At 45.3% G+C, this 22,279-nt stretch overlaps 1 protein-coding gene across 1 annotated transcript in view; it reads right to left on the bottom strand.

The window, feature by feature from the left end:
• Nucleotides 1–2,040: 2,040 nt before the first annotated feature.
• NPLOC4 (NPL4 homolog, ubiquitin recognition factor) overlaps nucleotides 2,041–22,279 on the bottom strand; it is a 51,904-nt gene continuing 31,665 nt past the window's right edge. Inside the window, exons 13-17 of the mRNA XM_083490080.1 lie at nucleotides 11,136–11,207; nucleotides 9,486–9,581; nucleotides 6,807–6,923; nucleotides 4,895–4,997; nucleotides 2,041–4,031 (exon numbers count right to left, since the gene is read on the bottom strand). Of these exons, the coding sequence (XP_083346206.1) occupies nucleotides 3,874–4,031; nucleotides 4,895–4,997; nucleotides 6,807–6,923; nucleotides 9,486–9,581; nucleotides 11,136–11,207 (546 nt within the window). The 3' untranslated portion in view covers nucleotides 2,041–3,873. The remainder of the gene's footprint in view (nucleotides 4,032–4,894; nucleotides 4,998–6,806; nucleotides 6,924–9,485; nucleotides 9,582–11,135; nucleotides 11,208–22,279) is intronic.

The raw sequence follows: 22,279 nt of genomic DNA, 5'->3' as shown, positions 1-22,279 counted from the left end.
AGTTCTCTCCAGCTCCAAGAATCCATTAACTCTCAAGTCAATGCTTTGGTGGATATTCCAGAATTCAGCTGTCATCTTGGATGCTGGTCTTCTTTACGGGACAGAAATTGCCGGCTCATTTCTGTGTCATTTCCTTTTCTGCCAAGTGACAGCGTTTGAGGGCAGCAACATCGTTTATTGCTAGGGCTCTGCCCAGCATGAAGACCCTTTCCCATCTAAGAACCTAAAATCTGGACAGGGCCAGGTCACGATTTTCCTAGAAAGCTGGCACTGCAAACTGCCCAGGGCAAAAGCAGGAATCCAGTATTTTGCTGGAGGGGGGTTTACTGCATGTATGCAAACAGGGAAGTTTTCTTCAAAGCCAGTTGATATGTGTACAAGGAAGGCAATTTTCGAAAGCTAATGAGCTTTGGGTGAAGGGTTCAAGTGTTGGGACACTTCATAGAAATCCAGAAAACCCATGTCTGCCTATAGAATTCTCTTTCAGCTTCATACTGAGCACCTTCCAAGTCCATATTATCTTAAAAAGGATTTCACAAGCTGGACCTAACCTTACACCCCTTTGCTAGTGCAATTTTTCAGAATTATGGCAAGTTGTGAACAAATTGGATGTGCAATTGTCCATGCTGGAGGCTGCAGGGGATCCCTACTAGTCTCTCTCTCTCTCTCTCTCTCTCTCTCTCTCTGTGTGTGTGTGTATTGGTCACTCTTATTTCCATTGTGTATGCTTTGAACAGTCAGAAATCCGGCTCTTTGGAATCCATTCTCTGAAAAATAAGCATTAAAGCAGCTCCCTGCTAGTACCGAATTAGCCCACTCCAACTTTCAGCCCAAACTCACTACCTCCCCTTGTAAACATTCGAAATTAAAAGTCTGACTCCTAAAAAACCATGGTCAAATGAGAGTTGAAAACCCAAGAATCCCGCAAGCCCATTGTTCCTTGAAGCCAATTAACAAAACTGTACATTGGAAGAAGTGACTCACTCATTCACCTGCTTCTGCTGCAGCCAGGACAACTGATGTTGGGCAGGATACATGTAAGGTTCAGGAAGCTTAACAAATTCTAAGTTGCAAGTCTGAGGAATATTGAGTGTTTTACAATAAAACAATCCCTTTTACAATTTAAAATGTTTTGCTGCCAGTTTGTTGTATGGGCAGAAACAAAGCCAAAACAAGGGAGACTGGCTTGCGAAGCACTTTTAGCAAGATCCTTCTAATCTTCCCCCTCCTAGACTACTCAAGTGAGCTCTTCATCTAATGCAGCGGTTCTCAACCTGTGGGTCCCCAGATGATGTTGGACTACAACTCCCATCATCCCTGAGCTGTGGCCTTGCTAGCTAGGGGTGATGGGAGTTGTAGTTCAACAACATCTGGGGACCCACAGGTTGAGAGAGGCTGATCTAAAGATACACTATAAACACCTAAGTGACAACTGTATGCTTTGCTTGGTAGAGCTCTGAGATGAGATACTAAAGCTTTGCCTAGTACAGTGGTACCTTGGTTGTCAAACGGCTTGGCTCCCGAACAAATCAGCTTCCAAATGCAGCAAACCCGGAAGTGAGTGTTCCGGTTTGCGAATGTTTTTCGGAAGCCGAGCATCCAACACGGCTTCTGATCGAGTGCAGGAAGCTCCTGTAGCCAATTGGAAGCAGCACCTTGGTTTTCGAACCGTTTTGGGAGTCAAACAGACTCTCGGAACAGAATGGGTTAAGTTCGACAACCAAGGTACCACTGTACTGTTTTTCTCTAGACAAAGCTTCACCATCTTCAGCAGAAGGGCTGCTGAAATGCCACATTTTGCTCCCCTCCTGCAGTTGCCAAAGTCCTTAGCAAGCATTTACGGCAGGAAAGGACTACAAGGTTTGAAGTGGGGAGCTCGGATCAGAAAGATTCTCACTGGGGCACTGCCCTGAAGAATATTCAAAGCTTTGTCTGGGGAAAGCTCTGTTAATCCAAGAGCTGCTCAAGTTCAAAACGGATGGGAAGAAAAGCAAACACAAGAGGACAAGGCGGGCAAAAGAACAGACCAGGAGGCTTCCATTTCAGACGCTTTTAATATATTTTTTTATTTGCAGGGCTGTTATTCAGTCAACTCCAGTCCAAACCAAACACACACCTCTGCAACCCATAGAATGAAAAGGAATAGCAAGAGTAGCTACAGCCCGGTGAGCTGAAGGAATCTAGTCAAAACACAAACCCAGGAAAGAAGAGAGTCGCATGTCCTGTCAGCAGTAACAAGGGCCAGGTGAAGTGTTGGTTCAAACACCTGACGGACAAAGCCCCAGGTATTTCCAGCCATGGAAAGGTAGAGACTGCGTCGCTCATGGCAGCTGTCTGGGAGCCAGGCCTACAGGCCCATAAAGAAAACTGGTAGCTGGGGTGGAGGCACATTTTGCTGGGGTGGGCATCTAACAAGATAAAAATTACGGGATGCCCTCTGTCCCCATAACCCAATGGATGGCATGAATGCCTTGCTTCTCTGCTATAAAACTGATGGGAGTTGCCTGGGGGATGAACAGGCTAGTTAGGTGCAGAAATACTGCTGTGCAAGAGGAACCAAATGTGCCCTAACACTGCTGGCAGAGATGATGGGAACTTTTGGACAATGAAAGCACATCTCTGTATGGCAATGGAGGAGCTCACACATCAAAAGACATGAGGAGCTCGAGGGCACAGCTAAAAATGTGGTTATGGGAAGAGGAGGCAGGTAAGTGTTCTGGAGGCAGGAGAATTTCCAGCGCCTCGGCTGCAATTTGCCTGGATCGCGCTGCAGCAAGACAAAGCTCCTTTCAAGATGCCGACAAACGTTCCATTTAGCTTTCCCTGCTGGGATGCTATTTAAGTCGCTAACAGGCACGAGGAAAGGTACTTGCGAGGTTTGCCTGCTCACAGCTACAAAGACCAGGAATTGGCTTTCAATGCAAAGGGATGACAGCATATGGAAATCTGGGGCAAGCAAACTGCTCGCGAACTGCCTGCCCAACCCTGAAACAGCCAGGATGATGCCGCCAAATTGCGACCCGCTTCCAGTTCGGAAAGCCAGCTGGTCCCCACTGCCCGATTTGGGCAAGAACGGCCCTCTGTTACCTAGCTCTAGCTGAGAAGCACCAGGAGACAGCTGTTTTGATAGAGCTCTTTAAATCTGTGGCCATTGTGGCTGGGCTGGATGACTGTAGACACCCTACCAAGTTGAGAAGCGTGTTCTCTCCTCCTCTTCCTCTAGCCGAGATAGTCGGTCTGGGACTTAGCCCGGGGGGCTACAAAGCAACTGTATGTTCTGCCAGTGCAGGCCACTCAATTTGGAAGCTCTAATTAGAGGTTGGACCGAAGTGACGCAGGCACCCAGCGATTCTGGGGCTAAATGCAAAAAGCATGTCAAGGGAGCAACATTAGGCAAGCTAGCCTGGGGACCCAATTGACCCCTTCAACACAACTGCCTTGCCTCACTGTGACTGGCTTAAGGCTGGGGGAAGCTTGTGGCATGCAAGCTGATTGGGGGCTGGGCGGGCGCAGCATGACCACACTGCCATGTGCCCACAGGGTTGCATGACGGCAGCTCCAGGGAAACATGACCACTGGCTGGCTTTCTACAATACTGAGAGCAAAGAAAAGACAAGGCAGCAGCGCCGGGCAGAGGGGCTGTGCCGTATCCCTCCCCCTAAAACATCCAGTTCCACCGGCAAGCTGTCACCCGCTGGATGGCACCGAGTGCCCACGACGTGGGTCGCTCCCCGCCCCTCCCCCACCTGCCCCGACCCTCAGGGTGTGTCATCCCAGGAGGAAGAACAGTCCCCCGCCTGGCTAAGGGTTTGCCTCTGTATTTCCGCCAGTTGGTCTTTAAGGGCTGCCCCGAATGCTAAGCCGAGAGGGGGCCTAGCTACGTGGGAGGCTGCACATCTCGCAGTGATCTGTGCCCGGCTGGTTCATGAAGGTGCAGTGCTGGCAGGCCCACATGGCGGAGGTTGTGGCGTGTGTCGAACCACCCATGGCACCATATTCTTGGAGTCCTGGAAGCTGAACTCCAACTGTGCCTAGAAAAAGGGATTAAAAAACACACACAACAAGAATCAGGAGGGGGGTTAGGAAAGCTCTGACAAAGTGGGGGAATTTTCAGCTGAACATTACAGAAAAGGGTAGTTTTCTCTAGTTTGTGCAGATCTATATGCCAGCTGGATGCAGGTGGTGCTGTGGGTTAAACCGCAGAGCCTAGGACTTGCTGATCAGAAGGTTGGTGGTTCGAATCCCCGCAACGGGGTGAGCTCCTGATGCTCAGTCCCTGCTCCTGCCAATCTAGCAGTTCAAAAGCACATCAAAGTGCAAGTAGATAAATAGGTACCGCTCCGGTGGGAAGGTAAACGGCGTTTCCGTGTGCTGCTCTGGTTCACCAGAAGCAGCTTAGTCATGCTGGCCACATGACCCGGAATCTGTACGCCGGCTCCCTCGGCCAATAAAGCGAGATGAGCGCCACAACCCCAGAGTCGGTCACGACTGGACCTAACGGTCAGGGGTCCCTTTACCTTTACCATATGCCTACTATATTTTCTCCTCCTCTGCAAGGTCTGTACAGCCTTGAATCCCCTCATAGTATTATTTGTGAGAGACTTTATTTGCTCTCCTGCACTAGATCAAGTTCACAGAGTTGTTTATCCACAAGGATTACACGCTTGCCCGCAGACTGTTTCACAAATATTTCTTTTCTTTGGCCAGGGAGACTGCTATCCTTGCTCAAGCCCTTTCCTTCCTACTGAGATCTCCCCCCGCCCCCAAGTGACTGAGGGAACTCAGACACCAAATCACAACCCTGGGTGATCTGATAACAGATAAAACCAAAGCTCTCCAGCATCTCTGCAGAGGTGCCCAAATCCTAGTATCAAAGGGAAAAGACATGACATACTGCAAAGCTGTTCAATGGTGGCCCATTGCTCAGATTTCTTCCAAGTCTGTGCAAGCTCTTCATTCCGAGTCCTGACTGCCTCCAGCAACAAGCTGATGCTATCCTGGAAGAGAGATGATGGGTCAGGTCACAGCTAATCCCATTTACCTCAAGGATACGTGGGGCTGTTCAGGAAGAATCTCTTTTCTCCAGAGCTGCCCCCACCTCCCCAAATCCACCAACCATAGTGGTAACATGACTGCTTATTTAACAATAAGGCATCCTTTTAAATAACACATCTGTAGGGCCAGACTCAGCTAAGTAGTCTTGCCAGCGAACATCCCCACAAAGACCACCAATATCACAGTGGGGCTCCCCGCCCTTTCCCCCATACACCCAAACTGGCTCTGGGGGAGGGTTGGAAGAGTCCCGGAAGAAGCACATGGGGCTGGGGGAGAGATGGCTGATTGTCTCATCAGGCAAGCAGAAAAGCTTGTGTTGACTGGCAGTAAAGATACACTTCAGTTTCCAACAATCTAACAGCATCCCAGTGCCATCTCAGGCGTGCTCTCTACCTCCCTTCCAGCTTAAAGGGCCAGCAACCCTATAAAACAGGGGTCAGCAAACTTTTTCAGCAGGTGGTCGGGTCCACTGTCCCTCAGACCTTGGGGGGGGGGGCGGCGGACTATATTTTGAAAAAAAATAAATGAACAGATTCCTATACCCCACAAATAACCCAGAGATGCATTTTAAATAAAAGGACACATTCTACTCATGTAAAAACACACTGATTCACGGACCATCTGCGGGCCAGATTTAGAAGGTAATTGGGCCACATCTGGCCCCTGGGCCTTAGTTTGCCTACTCATGCTATAAAACAAGAAGATGAATCGCACACACATCGAACACAACCCTGCTGTATTTGGGGGAAAGGAACTGCCAGTGTGAACTCCTTCAACCAGCCAGGACAGCACCCAGAAGAACCAGACCGCAGTGGCGGTGGCAGCAGTGAGTTTGAATGGTGGGTTGCAGTACAGCTGCATTCTTTCATGCATTCGTTTTTCGGCAACCACAACTTGCTACATGCAAGTGGCAAACTTGCATGGCTGTATGAAGATGACTTAGCTGAAGGGGGACATATTGTGCTCCAAACAGCAGAGGGCGCTAGAGGCCACTTCAGAGATGCAGACTTAAGACTTCTGAGTGCGCATACTGTGCATGTCTCTCACTAATATACATCAGCCCAATTCAGAAACTGGCAAATAACCCCAAAAGACAAAATGCAGTGAAAATGTGAAGTACCTCCCCCTTTTTATGGGCTACATGCCTATCTTGTCACCACACTTGCCCCACCTTTTTGGCACTAAATGTAAGTATTCAGGTTTTTGTTTTTTAAAAAAATAGTAATAATAAGGGAGTAAATACATTGTTCAGTGTTTTTGTCTTGTTATCTAACACAAAGCATATCTGACTGGTCCTGCTCTCCAGTTGCCTACTGGTAGACCCAGCTGTTCTGCAAATGCTGAATCATTGCAGTTCTCCATACATGGCACAGGGCTTGGTCACCCCCCCCTTTTGGTGTTTACTTTTTTTGGGGGGGGGGATGAAGAGCATTCCAGATGTTATATTCGCCAGCTGCCCAGCCAATAAAAAGAGGGCGGAGGCATGGGAGGAGACGCAAACACAGGAAGTTGCTGGCCTTGGTAAGACTGGGCAACTGATCATGCAATGGTTTACTGCAGGAATTTCTGATTCAGAGAAATTAAATGAAGTGCTTCCAGTTGTCAGTGTAACATCCAAGTTGGCTCTTGTCTTGTCCAAGAACATACCAATACAAACAACACAAAGGCCAAGCTGAGACTGCCGCACTTAAATCCCACGAGCATCTTTGCCACCAACCTTAACCAGAATTAACTTCCTTCTCATTACATACCCTTAAAGGCATCACTTCGTTGGTGACCAAGAAGAGGAGCAGATGGAAATCGGAGATGATGTCGAGGAACACTGAGGATGTGTTCTGGGACAAGTAAGTTGCCAGACTGTGGAAGTCCTGTAGAAATTGTAAAGAGGACAAACATTTCAGTGTTCTTAGGATTGGTTGGTATAGGCAGCACTACAGGGAATGACTGTTTTGCGTGGGGAGGAGTGTGCGTTCCTGACCTCCAAACGCAGCAACGGAGCGCATGCCAGCCCACTCTGCCCTGCCTCCTTTTCTGACCATTTTCAGGTTGTGGTGATGCTTGTGTGCATGGCTGCTTATGCACTGAATGCGCCTAAAACGGCCGGTGCCTGTGCTATCTACCCCTATCTAATACGATACATTGTTTTACATTTTCCGATTTTAATTGTTTTTAACTGTTGCATCTTATCACGTTAAGTCACTCAAGAGTTTTTTCCGTTAAAAAAGTTGCAAACAAATAACAATGATAGTAATAAAAACCTGTCAAATTAATCACTCTGGTCAATGAAGCTCTACCAGGACACATTCTCAAATCAAGAGAGCAATTATTTTTATTCAGATGTAGGAATAAGGGGATGTGAAATGACACCAGATCTCTCAACAAGAGGAGTGAATAAATGGCCGATACTGTCCTAGCAAGTCAAACAAGTGCATTGGGGAAAAGACACCAAGTTCTGTAATATCCCCAACCAGAATATACCTGCAATTCCTTTCTGTACTAAGGTACTTGTTCTCTCTCTGATATGAAAACAGTCAGAAAAACAACAATGAATGGACGGAGCACCAGAGAAAGTTTAGACCATTCTTGATCTTGCTCAGTATTCTTCAAAAGCATCTGCCAATAGCTACTTGAAATAGCCACCAAGGGCAACTAGGGACAGACACACTACTTTTCACTTGCATTCACTGTTTCTAACCAGAGGCTTAAACTAAGGACGTTCCATGCACAAGGCTGTACTTACGGGACCGCCTCTCCTGGTATGCCCAGCGGAGGACCTTAGCGTCCGCAAATAATAATATCTTGGAGGTCCCGGGCCTCAAGAAGTTAAACTGGCCTCAACCAGGGCCAAGGCCTTTTCAGCTTTGGCCCCAGCCTGGTGGAAAACTCTATCGCAGGAGACCAGGGCCCTGCGGGACTTGACATCTTTCCGCAGGGCCTGCAAGATGGAGTTGTTCCACCTGGCCTTCTGTCTGGGACCAGTTTGACCCCCCCCCCATGGGACCCTGTAAGTTACCTCTTTGGTCCTTTTATCGGCTCATGTGGGACCAACATGGATAGCTGGCCCTGATGAATACTTGAGGTTCCCGACCCCTATGGTTGTAATTCGTGGGCAGTCATTTAATTGTATCCTGATTCTAATTTTTAAGCTGTATCTTAATTGTTTGATTGTGTTTTAATGTACCGTATTTTTCGGCCCATAGGGCACACCTAGTTTTTTGGGGGGGAAAATAAAGGGAAAAAAATTATTTCCCCCCCAGGCGCGGGGCTGGGGCAGGGGAAGCCCGAGCTTCCCCCGACCCCAGCCCCCAGAATAGGCAGCTCTCCACAAGCCGTGGGAAAGCTGCGCGACTTTGCACAGCCCTCCCACGGCTTGCAGAGAGCTGCGCGAAGCCCGAAGCCTGGGGGGCGCTGAGCTCGGTGTGCCCCCAGGCTTCGGGGTGCAGGCAGCTCTCCACAAGCCGTGGGAGAGCTGCGCGACTTCATGCAGCTCTCCCACAGCTTGCGGATAGCTTCCTGAAGCCTGGAGAGCGAGAGGGGTCGGTGCGCACCGACCCCCTCTTGCTCTCCAGGCTTCAGCGAAAGCCTGCACTCGCCCCATAGGACGCACACACATTTTCCCTTCATTTTTGGAGGGGGAAAAGTGCGTCCTATAGGGCGAAAAATACGGTATTTGATATGTGATGTTAGCTGCCTTGAGCCCAGTCTTGGCGGAGGAGTGCGGGGTATAAATAAAAATGTACTTACTTACTTACTTATATGTGGACCTTGCTGGCTGACAGGAGTCGCCAGGATAACTAGAATGAAAAGCTGAGCTAGTCTTATTTGTTTCTAGACCCAGCAGTTCCACAGACACAAGCTCAAATTGTGTCCGCAGCAGGAACAGAAAGGGCAAGGCAGATGAGGGTGTCGTCTCTCCCAAGCGCAGCTCTTTCTTCACAGTGTTCATGCTTTTCCTTCCGCCATATACTGCAGGGGACCCTTTGCCCAAGCAGTAGTAGGCAAGAGGATAGCTGAAGGGGCACACACCTACAAATACTTGTGTGCATTGGGGAGACCCATTACTGGGATGCAAAATGCAACATTTCTGTTTCTAAGGGGGAAATGAGGAATTGTGCAAGAACGTTTCTCTTACAATCATCTACGCAAGCCACGTTCTGACTTCTGATGAACATACTTCACAGTTAAGAGTACATTTTATGTGATTACGTGCAATTCTCCCCACAGAACTGCTACTCCCACACACAAATTCAGCACAATAACCAACTGCAAATGGGAGCTTTTTAGACTACTTAGCATCTGCAGCCAACCATTGTTGTTGTTGTTGTTTTTGCACAACAACCTATGATCTTTAAACATTAAAGTCAGTTAAATTGTTTAAAGCCGCCCCCCTTCCCACCCCGGCACCCACCCCAAATATGATTTGCACATACCTGAGTTTCTCCCAGAACATCACGATTCTCAATAGGGAATGGATTTTGAGAAATAGAAAATGTGTAAACTGGATCTTTGGGGAACGTAGTAGTAATCTTAAATTTAAAAAAAGAAAAAAAAGGTTGAGATGACGACTGCCTTATTTCTTGCGTTGGGTTCCATGCTTAGGCCTCAATCTAACGCCCACCTTATTTCCCAAGGAGATACTTCAGCATGCATGGCTAAACAAGCAGAGTGCAACAAGGATTTCATTTTCAAAAAGCACGGCTGATTCAGGAACATGCAAGCTTGAATTGGCTGTTCTAGAGTGGGTCCATCTTCTGATACAGAATAGGAAGGAATACTGGGCTGAAGTCTTCAGCAGTTCAAACTATCAATGCCCTTCCTGAAACTGCATTTTTTTAAATAATAAAATCACATCGTCTTCTGGAGGGCTTGTAAACTTTGCTAATGTGAGGTGGCTGTGATTTTTGGATCCAGCAGGGAGGAGACCATGCTTGCTTGCTCTCCCACTCGTTGCCCAAGGCGGACTAATATTACAAGCTGTTATATCTGAAAGTGAAGAGCTAGCATATCCCAACTGCAATTCTATGGAGCCTTACTGATAAAGGATTTTTCAATCAGGGATCGGCAAAATTTGCAACCAAAACCAAAGTTGCAGAAATAGCTCAAGTCATTAGAGAATAACAAAAAAGCAGAACCGTAAAGAGAGGCTTCAGAAATTCGGTTTTGTCTCTTTTTTTCAGACGCCTCCTAAGTACATGTTCTGTCAATCTCCTTTCATTTTAATTATACCCCAGGTAGTCCAAACACACACACAGAGATGCCTTTGCCGCTGGGGTAATAAATATGTTTCTGGGCTGTCAATTGGAATACAAAGTTTGCAGGCTCAACACAATGGCCATCACTGTGGCATGAATCAGGCATTAAATGCCTGTATCCCAGCACTTGAGCAGCTATGTAAATACATGGACAAGGAGGAGGACCATGTTCAAGTTTCCAGCCTATATTACATGCTGCTGCAGTGAATCATACTGGTGCCTGTACTATCATATCGTCTGCTGATGAATCATCACTGTACTACTACATGCTCCCATCTGGTAGAATAGTTTCCTCACATCATTTTAATGCTAAATCCAAGCTCCGTGGCCATTTATTGCTCCTTGATACCATGCACACATATCCTTACTGCACATCAGAAAACGACCCATTTTCCAGCCAGACAGTCAAACCATGTCTGGCTCCTTCACTATAAGCAGCAGACTGCTTAATCACTCCAGTGAAAGGTACAACCGACACTAGCTAACAAGCTCCTGGTGATGTAATCACCAGCATCTCTGTGGGGGGTGTGTGTGACAGTTTCTACTCATCTAATGGATAAATGTCATTTTGCAAGAGCAGTGAGGTGCTCCAAGCAGCACCTAACAAGGAGGCTAAAAGCTTTTCTGAAGTTTCACATCACCACTAGTCCAAAATAAAACCGCGTTGACTTACAAGCTGCTTGCTAACATTTAGCTTCCTAACAAAGGCAGGGCGGCTAAAGAAAGGAACAAAGTGAAAAATTTCAACTTCAGTGTTGGGGTGAGGTTAGCCCGTTTTTATTTCCCTCTGCCAAAGAAAAAGAAAAGAAAAGTGTAGTGGATACTTACATCTATGATGAGGTACTCCACAGGGAGTGGACGAGCTAGCTGAGTAATCTCGTTGCCAAACTTGTCTATATCCTGAAACAATAGAAGTCTACTAGTTAGATTGAATGATCAATGCAAAATTGCTAAGGAGAAATATAGATCAGGGGTTGGTGTGCTGCATGTGGGCTACTGGCTAATTCTCAGTGGATCACAGCAATCTGGTTAACTGGATTCTTGCAAAGAAAGCTGCATAACTGAATCTTGATCTGGTCCAGTAAGAAACAACTTACATTCTTAAACATGACTATATACTGAAGATCGATTGCACCCTAACTATACGGAGATCCCAAATACACACACTTGCTTTAGAAATTTACACACATATCAAGTGGAACGTGGGAATTCAAGGCTGTGGCTGTGTTTCTTTGTTTTTCAGTGTAGACTATGAAAGACAGAAGCCACTCACCACTGCAGCAAATGCATGTCTAACCAAGTAAGGTTAACAGTTTTGCAGTAATATGAAATAACTTAATTCTAGAACAATTAAAGTTGCCTTAAAGGTAAAGGTACCCCTGCCCATATGGGCCAGTCGTGTCCGACTCTAGGGTTGTGCGCTCATCTCACTTAAGAGGCCGGGAGGCACCGCTGTCCGCAGACACTTCCGGGTCATGTGGCCAGCGTGACGAAGCTGCTCTGGCGAGCCAGCACCAGCACAGCACACGGAAACGCCGTTTACCTTCCCGCTATAAAGTGGTACCTATTTACCTACTTGCACTTAAGAGTGCTTTCGAACTGCTAGGTGGGCAGGAGCTGGGACCGAAAGAAGGGAGCTCACCCTGCCACGGGGATTCGAACCGCCAACCATACGATCGGCAAGTCCTAGGCACTGAGGTTTTACCCACAGCGCCACCTGCGTTCCTTAAAAGTTGCCTTACTACCAACAAAAAAAAGTAGGTGTGATGCCAAGCCTGATTTAACAGGACCTCCCAATTCACCCCCTCATGGAGTTACACAGATGTCCCATCCAGCACAATTATTCCATCCTAGATTTGGATAATTGTACTGCTCAGGCAAACTAAGTGCTCCCCCCATCCCTCAGCCATCCCTTGTGCAATATAGCAGGGAGAAATCTCTATGTGAACTAGGCTTACTGAAACAGCTATTAGTGTTAACAAGGCAGCAATGTTTGGAGGCTCTTTAAAAAGGGGTTGGGGGGTGCAAGGAAGAGAGCTTCTGGTTCTTATATACAAACTGACCTTTCAGGACTTGTTCCACATTGCACTGTAGAACAGATTGCACTGTTGGTCACATATTTTAAACAGAACACCCCACACCTGTATAGATTTTACGCCCCAGGACCAGTGGTCAGGGATGATGGGAATTGTAGTCCAAAACCAGCTGGAGACCCAAATTCGGCCTGGACAGTGTTGCCTTTGCATTCCAAGACTTCGCCAATCCAACTGACATTTTGACAAGCTGCCCTGTTGAATCCAAAAACCTTATCCTTCAAATAAAGTCTCATTTTCCCATCCCTCTGCAGTTTCAAAAAAAGGAGAAGCCCCAAGCCATCCTCTCTGAAATCAAGGGCTAGAAAACGCACACAATCTGACAAAGCCTAAACCTGTTGCGCTCTGTCTGATGAATTGAACACAAGTTCAATTATGGGGTGGGGGGGAGATGACTAGCATATGTTCATTAATCACAAACTGACAATTAGACCTGATTTATGTCAAACACACCGAGCTCAAACACTGCTTCAGAAATAAATTCGTAAGAACAGACACTTTTCATTAAAGATTCTGCAAGTGGGGGTTGTATTTTCCACCTAAATCACCACTTAACAGGATATAAATCATTCACTCAGACCTATATAAATTATACATTTGTAATTTCCAATCAGAGACCTTACATAAAAGTTTACATTTGCTAAGCTTCCAAAAGCAGAATGTGACTATGAGGCAGATCCCAAGGACAAGTACTCGGACACAGCTGTCAATCTGCATGTTTGATTTATTGCCAGGAAGATTGAGGAAGGGTGTAGAAACAGACACACACACACACACACACACACACACACACACACACACACACACACACCCCTCTCCATTGCAATCAGTCAGAAAGGGAGACAAAGTCCTAAGATTGACATTTCTGATGAGCACTGCTAATCAATACTTCAAGATGCAGGCAAGCTCTTTGGTCATCACTACAATTCTGAAAGCTACAGGTTCAAATTTTCATCTTTTTCTTATTTAAGACTGTTGCCTTCTTACCCAGAGAACTAAGAAAAATCCAGATCACTCTGAATTTCTATGTACGGTGAACTTAACCCGTTCCAGAAGTCCGTTCAACACCTGAAACTGTTCAAAAACCAAGGTGCGGCTTCTGATTGGCTGCAGGAGCTTCCTGCACTCAAACGGAAGCCGCGTTGGACGTTCGGCTTCCGGAGAACGTTCACAAACCAGAACACTCACTTCCGGGTTTGTGGCATTCTGGAGCTAAGTCATTCGGGTACCAAGGTACCACTATATTCAATTTTTGAACAGAACATTTCTGATATTCAACAAAAGAGGTGGCCAGGAGCACACTGTGCTATGCATGTATGAAAAGCCATTTCTCACTCTGCAGGTAACCAAGGGGTTCCATGAGCAAGAGGTGAGCATCATCTCAGCCCCATTGCCAAGCCAAGGTAACATGTGAGCTAAGCAGCTGAGTTTGGCAGCACGGCAAGGAGTCAAGGGCAGACTACTACCCCTGCCAATATTTTTTCCTAACAAATCCTAACCTCCCAAGTAAGCTTACTTAATAAAGGCAGCAGATCGGGGCTGGGGGCTACCTAGTGTATTACACAAAATGTCACATTTATGCCTATCTGACTGCTGAACAGAAGTTGTGGGTGGGTGGTCATTCCTTCGGGGCCAAGTTAGCTGACACAGAGAGAGGCAGAGAAGTTGCAGGATGAGGCCCTTTGGGGGTGAGATAGCTCTGTCCAGGACGACTGTTTCCCTGCTGTCACGGAGAATGAGGGTCTTAGGGAAGTTTCTCTGTACCTCGTGCAAATTGCGATACAAATCCATTTCAGAGCAACAATTTTTGGGCAATCGGAAAACCCTCTCCTAGATTCACCGAGGTTTGCTCCCCAGTTTACTGATATGAAACTGTGGGGTGCTCTTTGGTGAATTTTCACCACGTTCCCAAATGGGGGGAGGTGGTAACACTTCTCAAAATTAAAAATTCCAAAGAAGAAGCAACAATGAACATGCCAAGTTTCATCAACCCAGTTTGTGTGCAAAGATGACTAGAAAGATTCATGGAAAAAAGCAGCTGTTTATATATAAGTGGAAACACGCAGCATATTATTAATTATCACCGACCTCTCTCACTGTAGGAAAATCCATGGCATTTCCAATCAGACACCTGCCCAAAACATGATAAGCCTGTAGGCATTCTTTTAAAGAAATGCTGATTATAGAGGAAAAACTCACAGATACTTTTCATTTCTCAAATAAGACAGACTGTTTGGTGTTGTAATATCTTCGGCAACAAGCCCAGGGGCTTGAACCTTTAGATATCTTGAGCTCTAGCAGGAGATATGGGAGGAGGATGGAATTTTTCTGATGGAATTTACTAGCTTAAAAGCCCATTTCTTTTTTATGGGCATGTCTTCACAGCATTTATTTGGGGAATCTTGCACTTTTCTACAGGAGCAGTCAGTACTCATTGTGCTCCACAGGATTTCATCCCATGCCTCTTCCCTTTTGGGGGCCAGGGTGTAAAGGGAGGAAAAGGCACCTATGCCTTTTCTAGGGACACTTCCCTTACTTCTAGCTCTACATTGCAGCATTCAGCCAGCAGAACATGCTGAGCAGCTGTTCTATGCGCCAGCCCTTAATCTTGAAAAGGCTGCAAAGAGCAAGATCAAATCCAATGAAACCAACTTGTAGATCTGCCCGTGCAAGAAACAACCTGCTATACCACCCATATAATTAGCCCACCTGGAACGCATCTTCAAATCCAATTAAGTTCTAATATGCAGAGACATTTTTCCCCAGCACCTGTTGACTTTCATATTTCCCTCCAGGGATTTAAATGAAAAACACTTTTTACATTTTTTTTAAAAAAGTCCAGTTACTAAAATCTGAATGGCATCCCCTATCGATAAAACAGAACCTTCTATTTTCTCCACTGCAAGTGGTATTTGTAAATCCTGCCCCTCAAAAAAAAAAAAAAAAAGGTAGGGACTCATGACCTTCGCCACACGCACACAAGCTACTGTATTAGCAATTTACTTTTTTATAGGCCTTAACAAACTTTGGTTGGGAGACAGGGAGGGAAACAATACCTTCCTTGCAAATATTTATTTGAGGACTGATGGAATGAAATGTGCAGGGTGCTACAGACCTGGTTTCCAAAGAGAGCTATTTGCCACCAGAGATAGTACCCTCATATAGGGGTTCTAACATCTACCCTTGATTTGCTTTTGCAAGATAAGGAAGTGGGGGCATTACCCAAGCTTTCCAACCGCACCTGAATACTTTAGCACGGAGAAACGTCCTATTTTAACTCCTCTCTTGAAGAAGAGCTCTGGTACAAATTCAACAGTTGGTCTGCAACATTTCTCTGTATTGCCGACGGGGTATTTTTGCCTCTTGCAGAATCTTTAAGCAAGAAGCGAATAGGCAAAAGCAGCGGGATGGAATGCTTCAAGGTACAGGTACCGTTTGACACTATCATGGTGCCTCCCATCTGCTACTTCCATTGAAGTAGAACAGTACAGTGGAAAGAACAAATACAGACAAAGCAAGAACTTGTGTGGGGTTTAAGTATTTTATTTCAAGATCCAGCATTGTACAAATGCGTGGATTGTTCTGAAGATACAGTCCTTATAACTGATCACTCATCACCAAAATGTGTAAGCAGAGCCGGTCAATCTTTTCAATATTATAAAGATTGCCAATACGTGGCCACTAGCATATCTGGGAAAGGAGTAAATGACAGCAGCAAGCAGCTGCTACAAGAGAACTTCCTCTACCCAACAAGCCGAGGCAAGAAATCTCTGAACGTCAAGGATGCATCTATGACTAAGGCCCTTGGCAAGCTCTTAAATGCAGGAGTGTTACTGTCAAAGCTATTGGTGGGGGCAGGAAAGAGAAATGCTCTATGAAAGCACACTGTCAGGAGGTAACCCTTTATATGAAAAAATAGTTAAGATTTAGAGATTAGAGGACAGCAACAGTGCTGGGGCTTTGATCTATGGCTGCAGGAAAGGGGGGAAAACCTGCCTTGCTGGGTCATATGAAGGTCCAGATTTCCAGCCGCAACAGCTAAATGGCTTTAGTAGCTCACAAGCAACATAATATGGTGGCAGCCACTTCACTGTCTCCAGCATCTGGTAAGCAGAGATGTCATTCAGCTAACGTGGCTCACAGCTGTGAACAGACCCCATTTCGGACCTACAGTTGGACTTGAATTATACTAAATTGTAAGTCTGCGGGCAGGATGGGTCTCCTTTCAGTTTTTGTGCCATAAATTATTATTTTTTACTATAATCCATGAATTTGTCTAACAAATGTTTAAAAGCCCAGTGAGTTGCCATCACATCATTCTGCAACAATGCATTTCGTAAGCTAAAATTACGCACTGTGCAAACTAATGGGTTGGCATTGTGATACTTCCTGTTTTATTTACTTTCCTAATGAACTGCATGTGTCGCAGCTGCAGCACTCTATGGTGATGAAAGGCAAAAATGGGGTAATCAGGATTATAGATGACTTAACACTGGGACTTTGCTGGGCTCCCAAATACTCCCCATATGTAAGTGACTGAGGCTACAACCCTATACAGACTTATTTGTGGGGGAAGTCCTATTGAATTCAGCAGGGCTTACTTCTGAGTAGACATGCAAAGGATTACATTCCTAGAGTCTTAACCTTGCTGTATGTACCTTATCCTGAATTAAAATGCACACACATAAACCTCAGCTACACCTTTGGTCTGGAAGCAGCATGCTTCTGCCACCCTGCTGCTTCAGCTGGGAGAAGTTTTCACAGACCCCAGCAAGAAGTGACAGGGCTGCTTGTTACCTGGCTGAGAATGGTTGCAACCGATTTGACAAGCCAAAAAGCACCTGCCCGTGTTTGAGGAAGCCCTGGAAATAGCAATGTGGTTTCAGTCTCCGACTCCCAGATAGCCTGGAGTTTTAGCAAGAATTGGGCTACCTAATAGCACATACGTAGGAGTGGGCAGGGGTCCTCAGCCATAGAAAGGAGACTCAAATCATGCTTAATATACAACAAATTGTTTCCTTAAGTGAACAGTCACAGCAACTACTAAACGAAACCTTTTTTGGGAGCTTTATCAACATACACCATTCTGTACTTACATGCAACGTGTTGCAAAACATTTTAAAAATTCCAGCTGCGGAAGTACAACGCGTTGTCCAGCCTGTCTGCAGTGCCTTGACACAACTACATGAAAACTTTCTGGGCTGATGAAACTACCTATCCCCAGCACAATTAAATGTGCAAGTACAAATAGGCGATACAGGTCGGTAGACAGTAGCACTGCAGAGAAGGATGGAGAGGCATGTGGAATGACAAGCTGAAATGTGAGTCACCAGGGTCACTCTTCCACATGAGAGAGGAGTTGCACTGAGAATAAATGTGGGGAATAAATAGCCCCCATTCTAGTGCCGGCTGAACTGGCAATCCTGGTATTGGCTAGTTTTCTGCTTTCCTCTTAAAAATGAAATAAGAAAGTAGCGAAGTGTATAAATGGGTTATATTGGGGCCAGAGAAAGTAAGTAGGGGGCAGAAAACTAGTCTGTAGCAATGGGGTACACAACAGGCTATTTGGAGCTAGAAAGTAGATGTTTCATAAGCAAAAGGCAAGCTGGGAACTAGAAAAGTTGATGAGAACATTTCAGTGGATATGTCACTGGAAATCTGGCATAAAGAACCCTGTACAGCTCTATAAATATGGGGGAGTGGGAAGAGGCTGGACAAATATCATAAGCATTTGCTGGGCAAAGGAATCCTGAGTATTCTGAATGATTCCAACAACCAAGCAAGTATGTGCTCGGCGTCTCATGTCCCCGTCTCAAGGCAACATCAACAGAACATCAGGATTCTCAATTTATCCCCAGACTGAATTAAAGGTCTCGTACATATCAAGTGCTCATAACTCAACAATACCCAGGAGTACTGGTTTTTTAGAAGAAAACAAGTACCAGGCAGCTCTTAATAGAGAGTGCTTGGCCTTCCAGTATTGCCACTGGAATGACTTGACAAGAGGAAACCTGATATAGCATACTAAAATCTAGCAGCTGGCAATTCTTTAGACCAGCGTACCATACAAAGCTGGAGCGACAGCCTAAATGCAAAACCGTATCCAGTTTTTCCAGTCTGTAAAAGAACGATGCAAGGGGCAAATGTCTATCGGTAACACAAGTGTCCTCAAGTGCCTTTCATCTTCTACCAACCCCAAACATTTCCTGGACATTAGAACATCAATAACAACATAACTCACTGGGAAAGATGACATCTTTGCATTGGTCCTAAGATCGTATGTATTTTTCAAAAGTCAACAAGGGAGCAGAGTCCTGCAAAAGCACTAAACCTTTGCTACTCTGCTTCAAAGGATCCATAAAATTCAGATTCCCCTTTGGACCCCCCCCCTTTTCTTTTTTGGCACGCTGCATTTGATGGAATGTTGAGACATCCATGAAATAAGTCTAGAGCTGGAGTCCTGTGGTGCAGCAACCAACTTCAAGAGCACAAGACTCACAGGGGTGCCCAATAAGATGACAGCCAGATAATGGAAAGTCAGACTTAGCAGACTGGCTGGATGCTGCTTCAGGAAGAAGAGGAGGTGTTTGAAACACCCAGAAACATAAAAACGGAGAACTGCTCTCCATTAATGCAAATTGCAAATGGATGAAAATGCCAAATTTTAAAGAGTGTTCGGCTCTCACGGCTTCCAGTGATTTCATCTGACTATGCTATGATAACTAATGCCAATATATTTTAGGAAAGGAGATCTAAAATTTATAGACATCTAGTGTTACGCGAAATGTAAGTCAAACAACATCTGCTTGTCAGAAGTTCTCCCCCAGCCCTATAAAACCTCTAGGCTTGGTCTCTGTTGACATTTGATAAAGACCTATGAAAGGAACACAGCGTATTATTCAGCCTTCTCTTATTCAGACTCGCAAGGGCAAAATACATTCCAAGCTTAAGTAAGTTGGAAAGAGGAAACTGGTTGAGATAGGAAAGAATTGTCTTCTAAGATAGCATATGCAAGACTCCTACATTCTTGAAAATAATGCAATTAGCCCTTTCTCCATTATAAATGGTTAACCTAGCAACTCTTATTTCTGGTGCTACAGGAAGTCGCAAATACTCTGCCTGCCCACATCCAGCTGAAAAGCAGAGAAATGTACTTTTATCAAGTAATTGATATACTACATGATGCCAAACTGCTTCTAAGCAGTTTATATAGTATAAAAACCCATTACAGATTACTCAGGTGTTGGATGCATGATAATGATATAAAGGCTGCCTTAATTCTTAATTAGCTATCAGACTAAGTTCAAGGTGCTGGAATCGGTGGCAAAGCCCTATACAAATTGAGACTAAGATACCTAAAAGACACGTCTCAGCCATTATATACTAAAGCAATCACTATGCTCTACAGAAGAGGGCCTCCTTCAGATGCCATCTTATCAGGAAGTCCATTCCACATGGTATCTGAATTGGACATTTAGTGTGGCAGCACCTGCCCCTTGGAATGCTCTCCTGTTACATATCGAACAGGCACAATCTCTGTCGTCTTTTTAACACTGGTTGAAGACTTATTGCTTTCAGCAAGGCGTCCTCAGTGGAATTTTTTTATTTCAGTCAGTCTCTGCACTGGATTTTAAATTGTTTTTATAGCCGTAATTGTTTTATACATGTTTGTATTGTATTGTATTATATTGTACTGAGATGCTTCATAGGAAGTGATTAATACGTGAAATAAATAACACAGGGAATCAGACTTTCCATTCCAGACACACTCTCCATTGGTGGGTGAGGGGAGGTGTTCTTCAACAGTGAGAACAGCTATTTAAACAGCTTTTTTTGTTCTGGTTCTCAAAACTCCTAATGTTCACACCAGCATAAGCCTCAAGCCCTTCACACCAGTCAAATTTCAGCATCCAGATGCAGTTAAAAGCATTGCTGCCAGTGCTGATTTAGTCTTTAAAGGGCCAAAATAAAGAGAGTGGTAAAGACATAAAAGTCTTGCACGCCCAGAGGCGTCAGAAAAATGCCTGGCTCCATAAAGTTGGAGCAAACCTGGTGCTGTTGGTTTTCCTGTTTTGGTGCTTTTTGAGATATGAGTGAGTCATACTTGTTCTCATGGGAACAAGCAATGGCTGGAACATGCCGTCATGGGTGCAACAGCCTCCGGCCCTGTCCCACAAACACGCACTGATGCGCACCACCCAAGGATGGCTCAAGAGAGAAGAAGCCTGTTATTTGCCCTTTAAGCACCTCTAGGCTTACTGAGGCCCTGCAGCCAGTAACACACTAGACGTGTGGCTTTGATCCCCAACGTGGGCTTCTTTTGTGCAGCAAGCAACTGAGACAACTTCATGAAAAAACGTTTTCCAAAAGTACAGAAACAATATACCAGGACTGGATACTTTATGCAATGAGCAAAGCTTCACATAGGCACCGCTTCAAGTCTCTCTGATTTTACATACATCACCTCTTCTCTGCCTGCAGGAGTTTAAAGAGCATCTGTTCTCCTACCCAGCTAGACGACACAGGGGTTCAATAGCTTCTGCTGTATTTAAACTGCTGCTAACCTTGCGAGATAAATGTACTCCACATTACACAAACATTGGCTTCTTGGGGCGGATCCAACAAATTTCTAAAAGCTCTTTCATGTGAGTGCTTAAGCCATATATATATATTACACACACACACACACACACACACACTCCAAAAACCTCCAATGCAGATCTCTCCTAATTTTCTGGAAAGGTAGTTGTGCTGGTTTGTAGTAGCTGGCTGCCAAGAGACCAACCTTTAAAAAGCTTTTACCCCAATAAATAATTTAGTCCAAGTAGCTCATTAACGTCTTCCTGTTCTGGGCATGTTATAAACCAACACTGCAGGACAACAGCCTCCCTTAGCTAACCCCCTAGCCTGGATCAAAATATATTCCTTCATCTCACAAGAATGGGGCGTTGAGTGTTAAGTGCTCCTAATACCACGGTAAAGACAGAATACGGAGAAAATAAGGCAACCTTTTGTTCTGAACCACAGGCCCAAAGGAGGGTCTGTGCAAAAAATGGTTTGCTGCAGGGATACCAAAGGAGGATGTCAAGAACACCAGAATAGTGCTATATTAAAGGGAAATGTAAGCTTTCAACACAGCCTGCAAAGCCCACAAAGCCACTACAGACGTGGGTCAGACACCACAGCAGTGAGGTGCCGTCATGACTTGTCTGCACCCAGAAAAATATTCATTCATTACTTATACAAATGATAGCATGCATCAGTTTGGCCAGAACCTCCCATCATTCCACCTGGCGCCATGAGGGCACAGGTGGCAACTATCCAAGGCTTACAGATAGCTTCCCTCTCTGGGCCAACAGCCCAGCACCCCAGATAAGCACTGCATCAAAGCGAGCCAACTAGCGTATATTAAAAGGAAGGGAATCTATAAACATATGTGAGCTCATCCTTGCAGCAACTCCCCATTAAATGGCATTTGCAAGCCTTCTGAGACAGTCTCACCTTCGGTTCAACACACCTGCCTTTTACGAAAAGAACGGTAAAATAACCTTGACAGAGTGAAAAGTTCAAAACGCACTAAATGGACTTCAAAAAAGAAAACATTTTATTCTCAGAACCTTTGGATTATTTTGCTCATATGTTTTCTGCGAATGGATGCGGATCTCTTGCTTTCTGAATATGTAAAAGGTGACCACAAATTGTTCCCGCTAAGTTGTCATAAAGTCATATAGCATAAACAATAACTCTCCCCTACTGTACAAGGCAGGAACTGAAAAGTATAGAAGTATAACCAGCCAAATAAAATAAGAAAAGCCGTTCTTGACGACTAAGGCTGTGCTTCGTATTCTAACAGGGCCAGAGCCTACCAGAGATATTCTG

Source organism: Podarcis liolepis, assembly GCF_965112155.1.
Source record: "Podarcis liolepis genome assembly, chromosome: 2".
In the NCBI taxonomy this organism is placed as follows: domain Eukaryota; kingdom Metazoa; phylum Chordata; class Lepidosauria; order Squamata; family Lacertidae; genus Podarcis; species Podarcis liolepis.
Note: the sequence above shows the minus strand (reverse complement) of the source record. Positions and strands in the feature narration are given on the sequence as shown.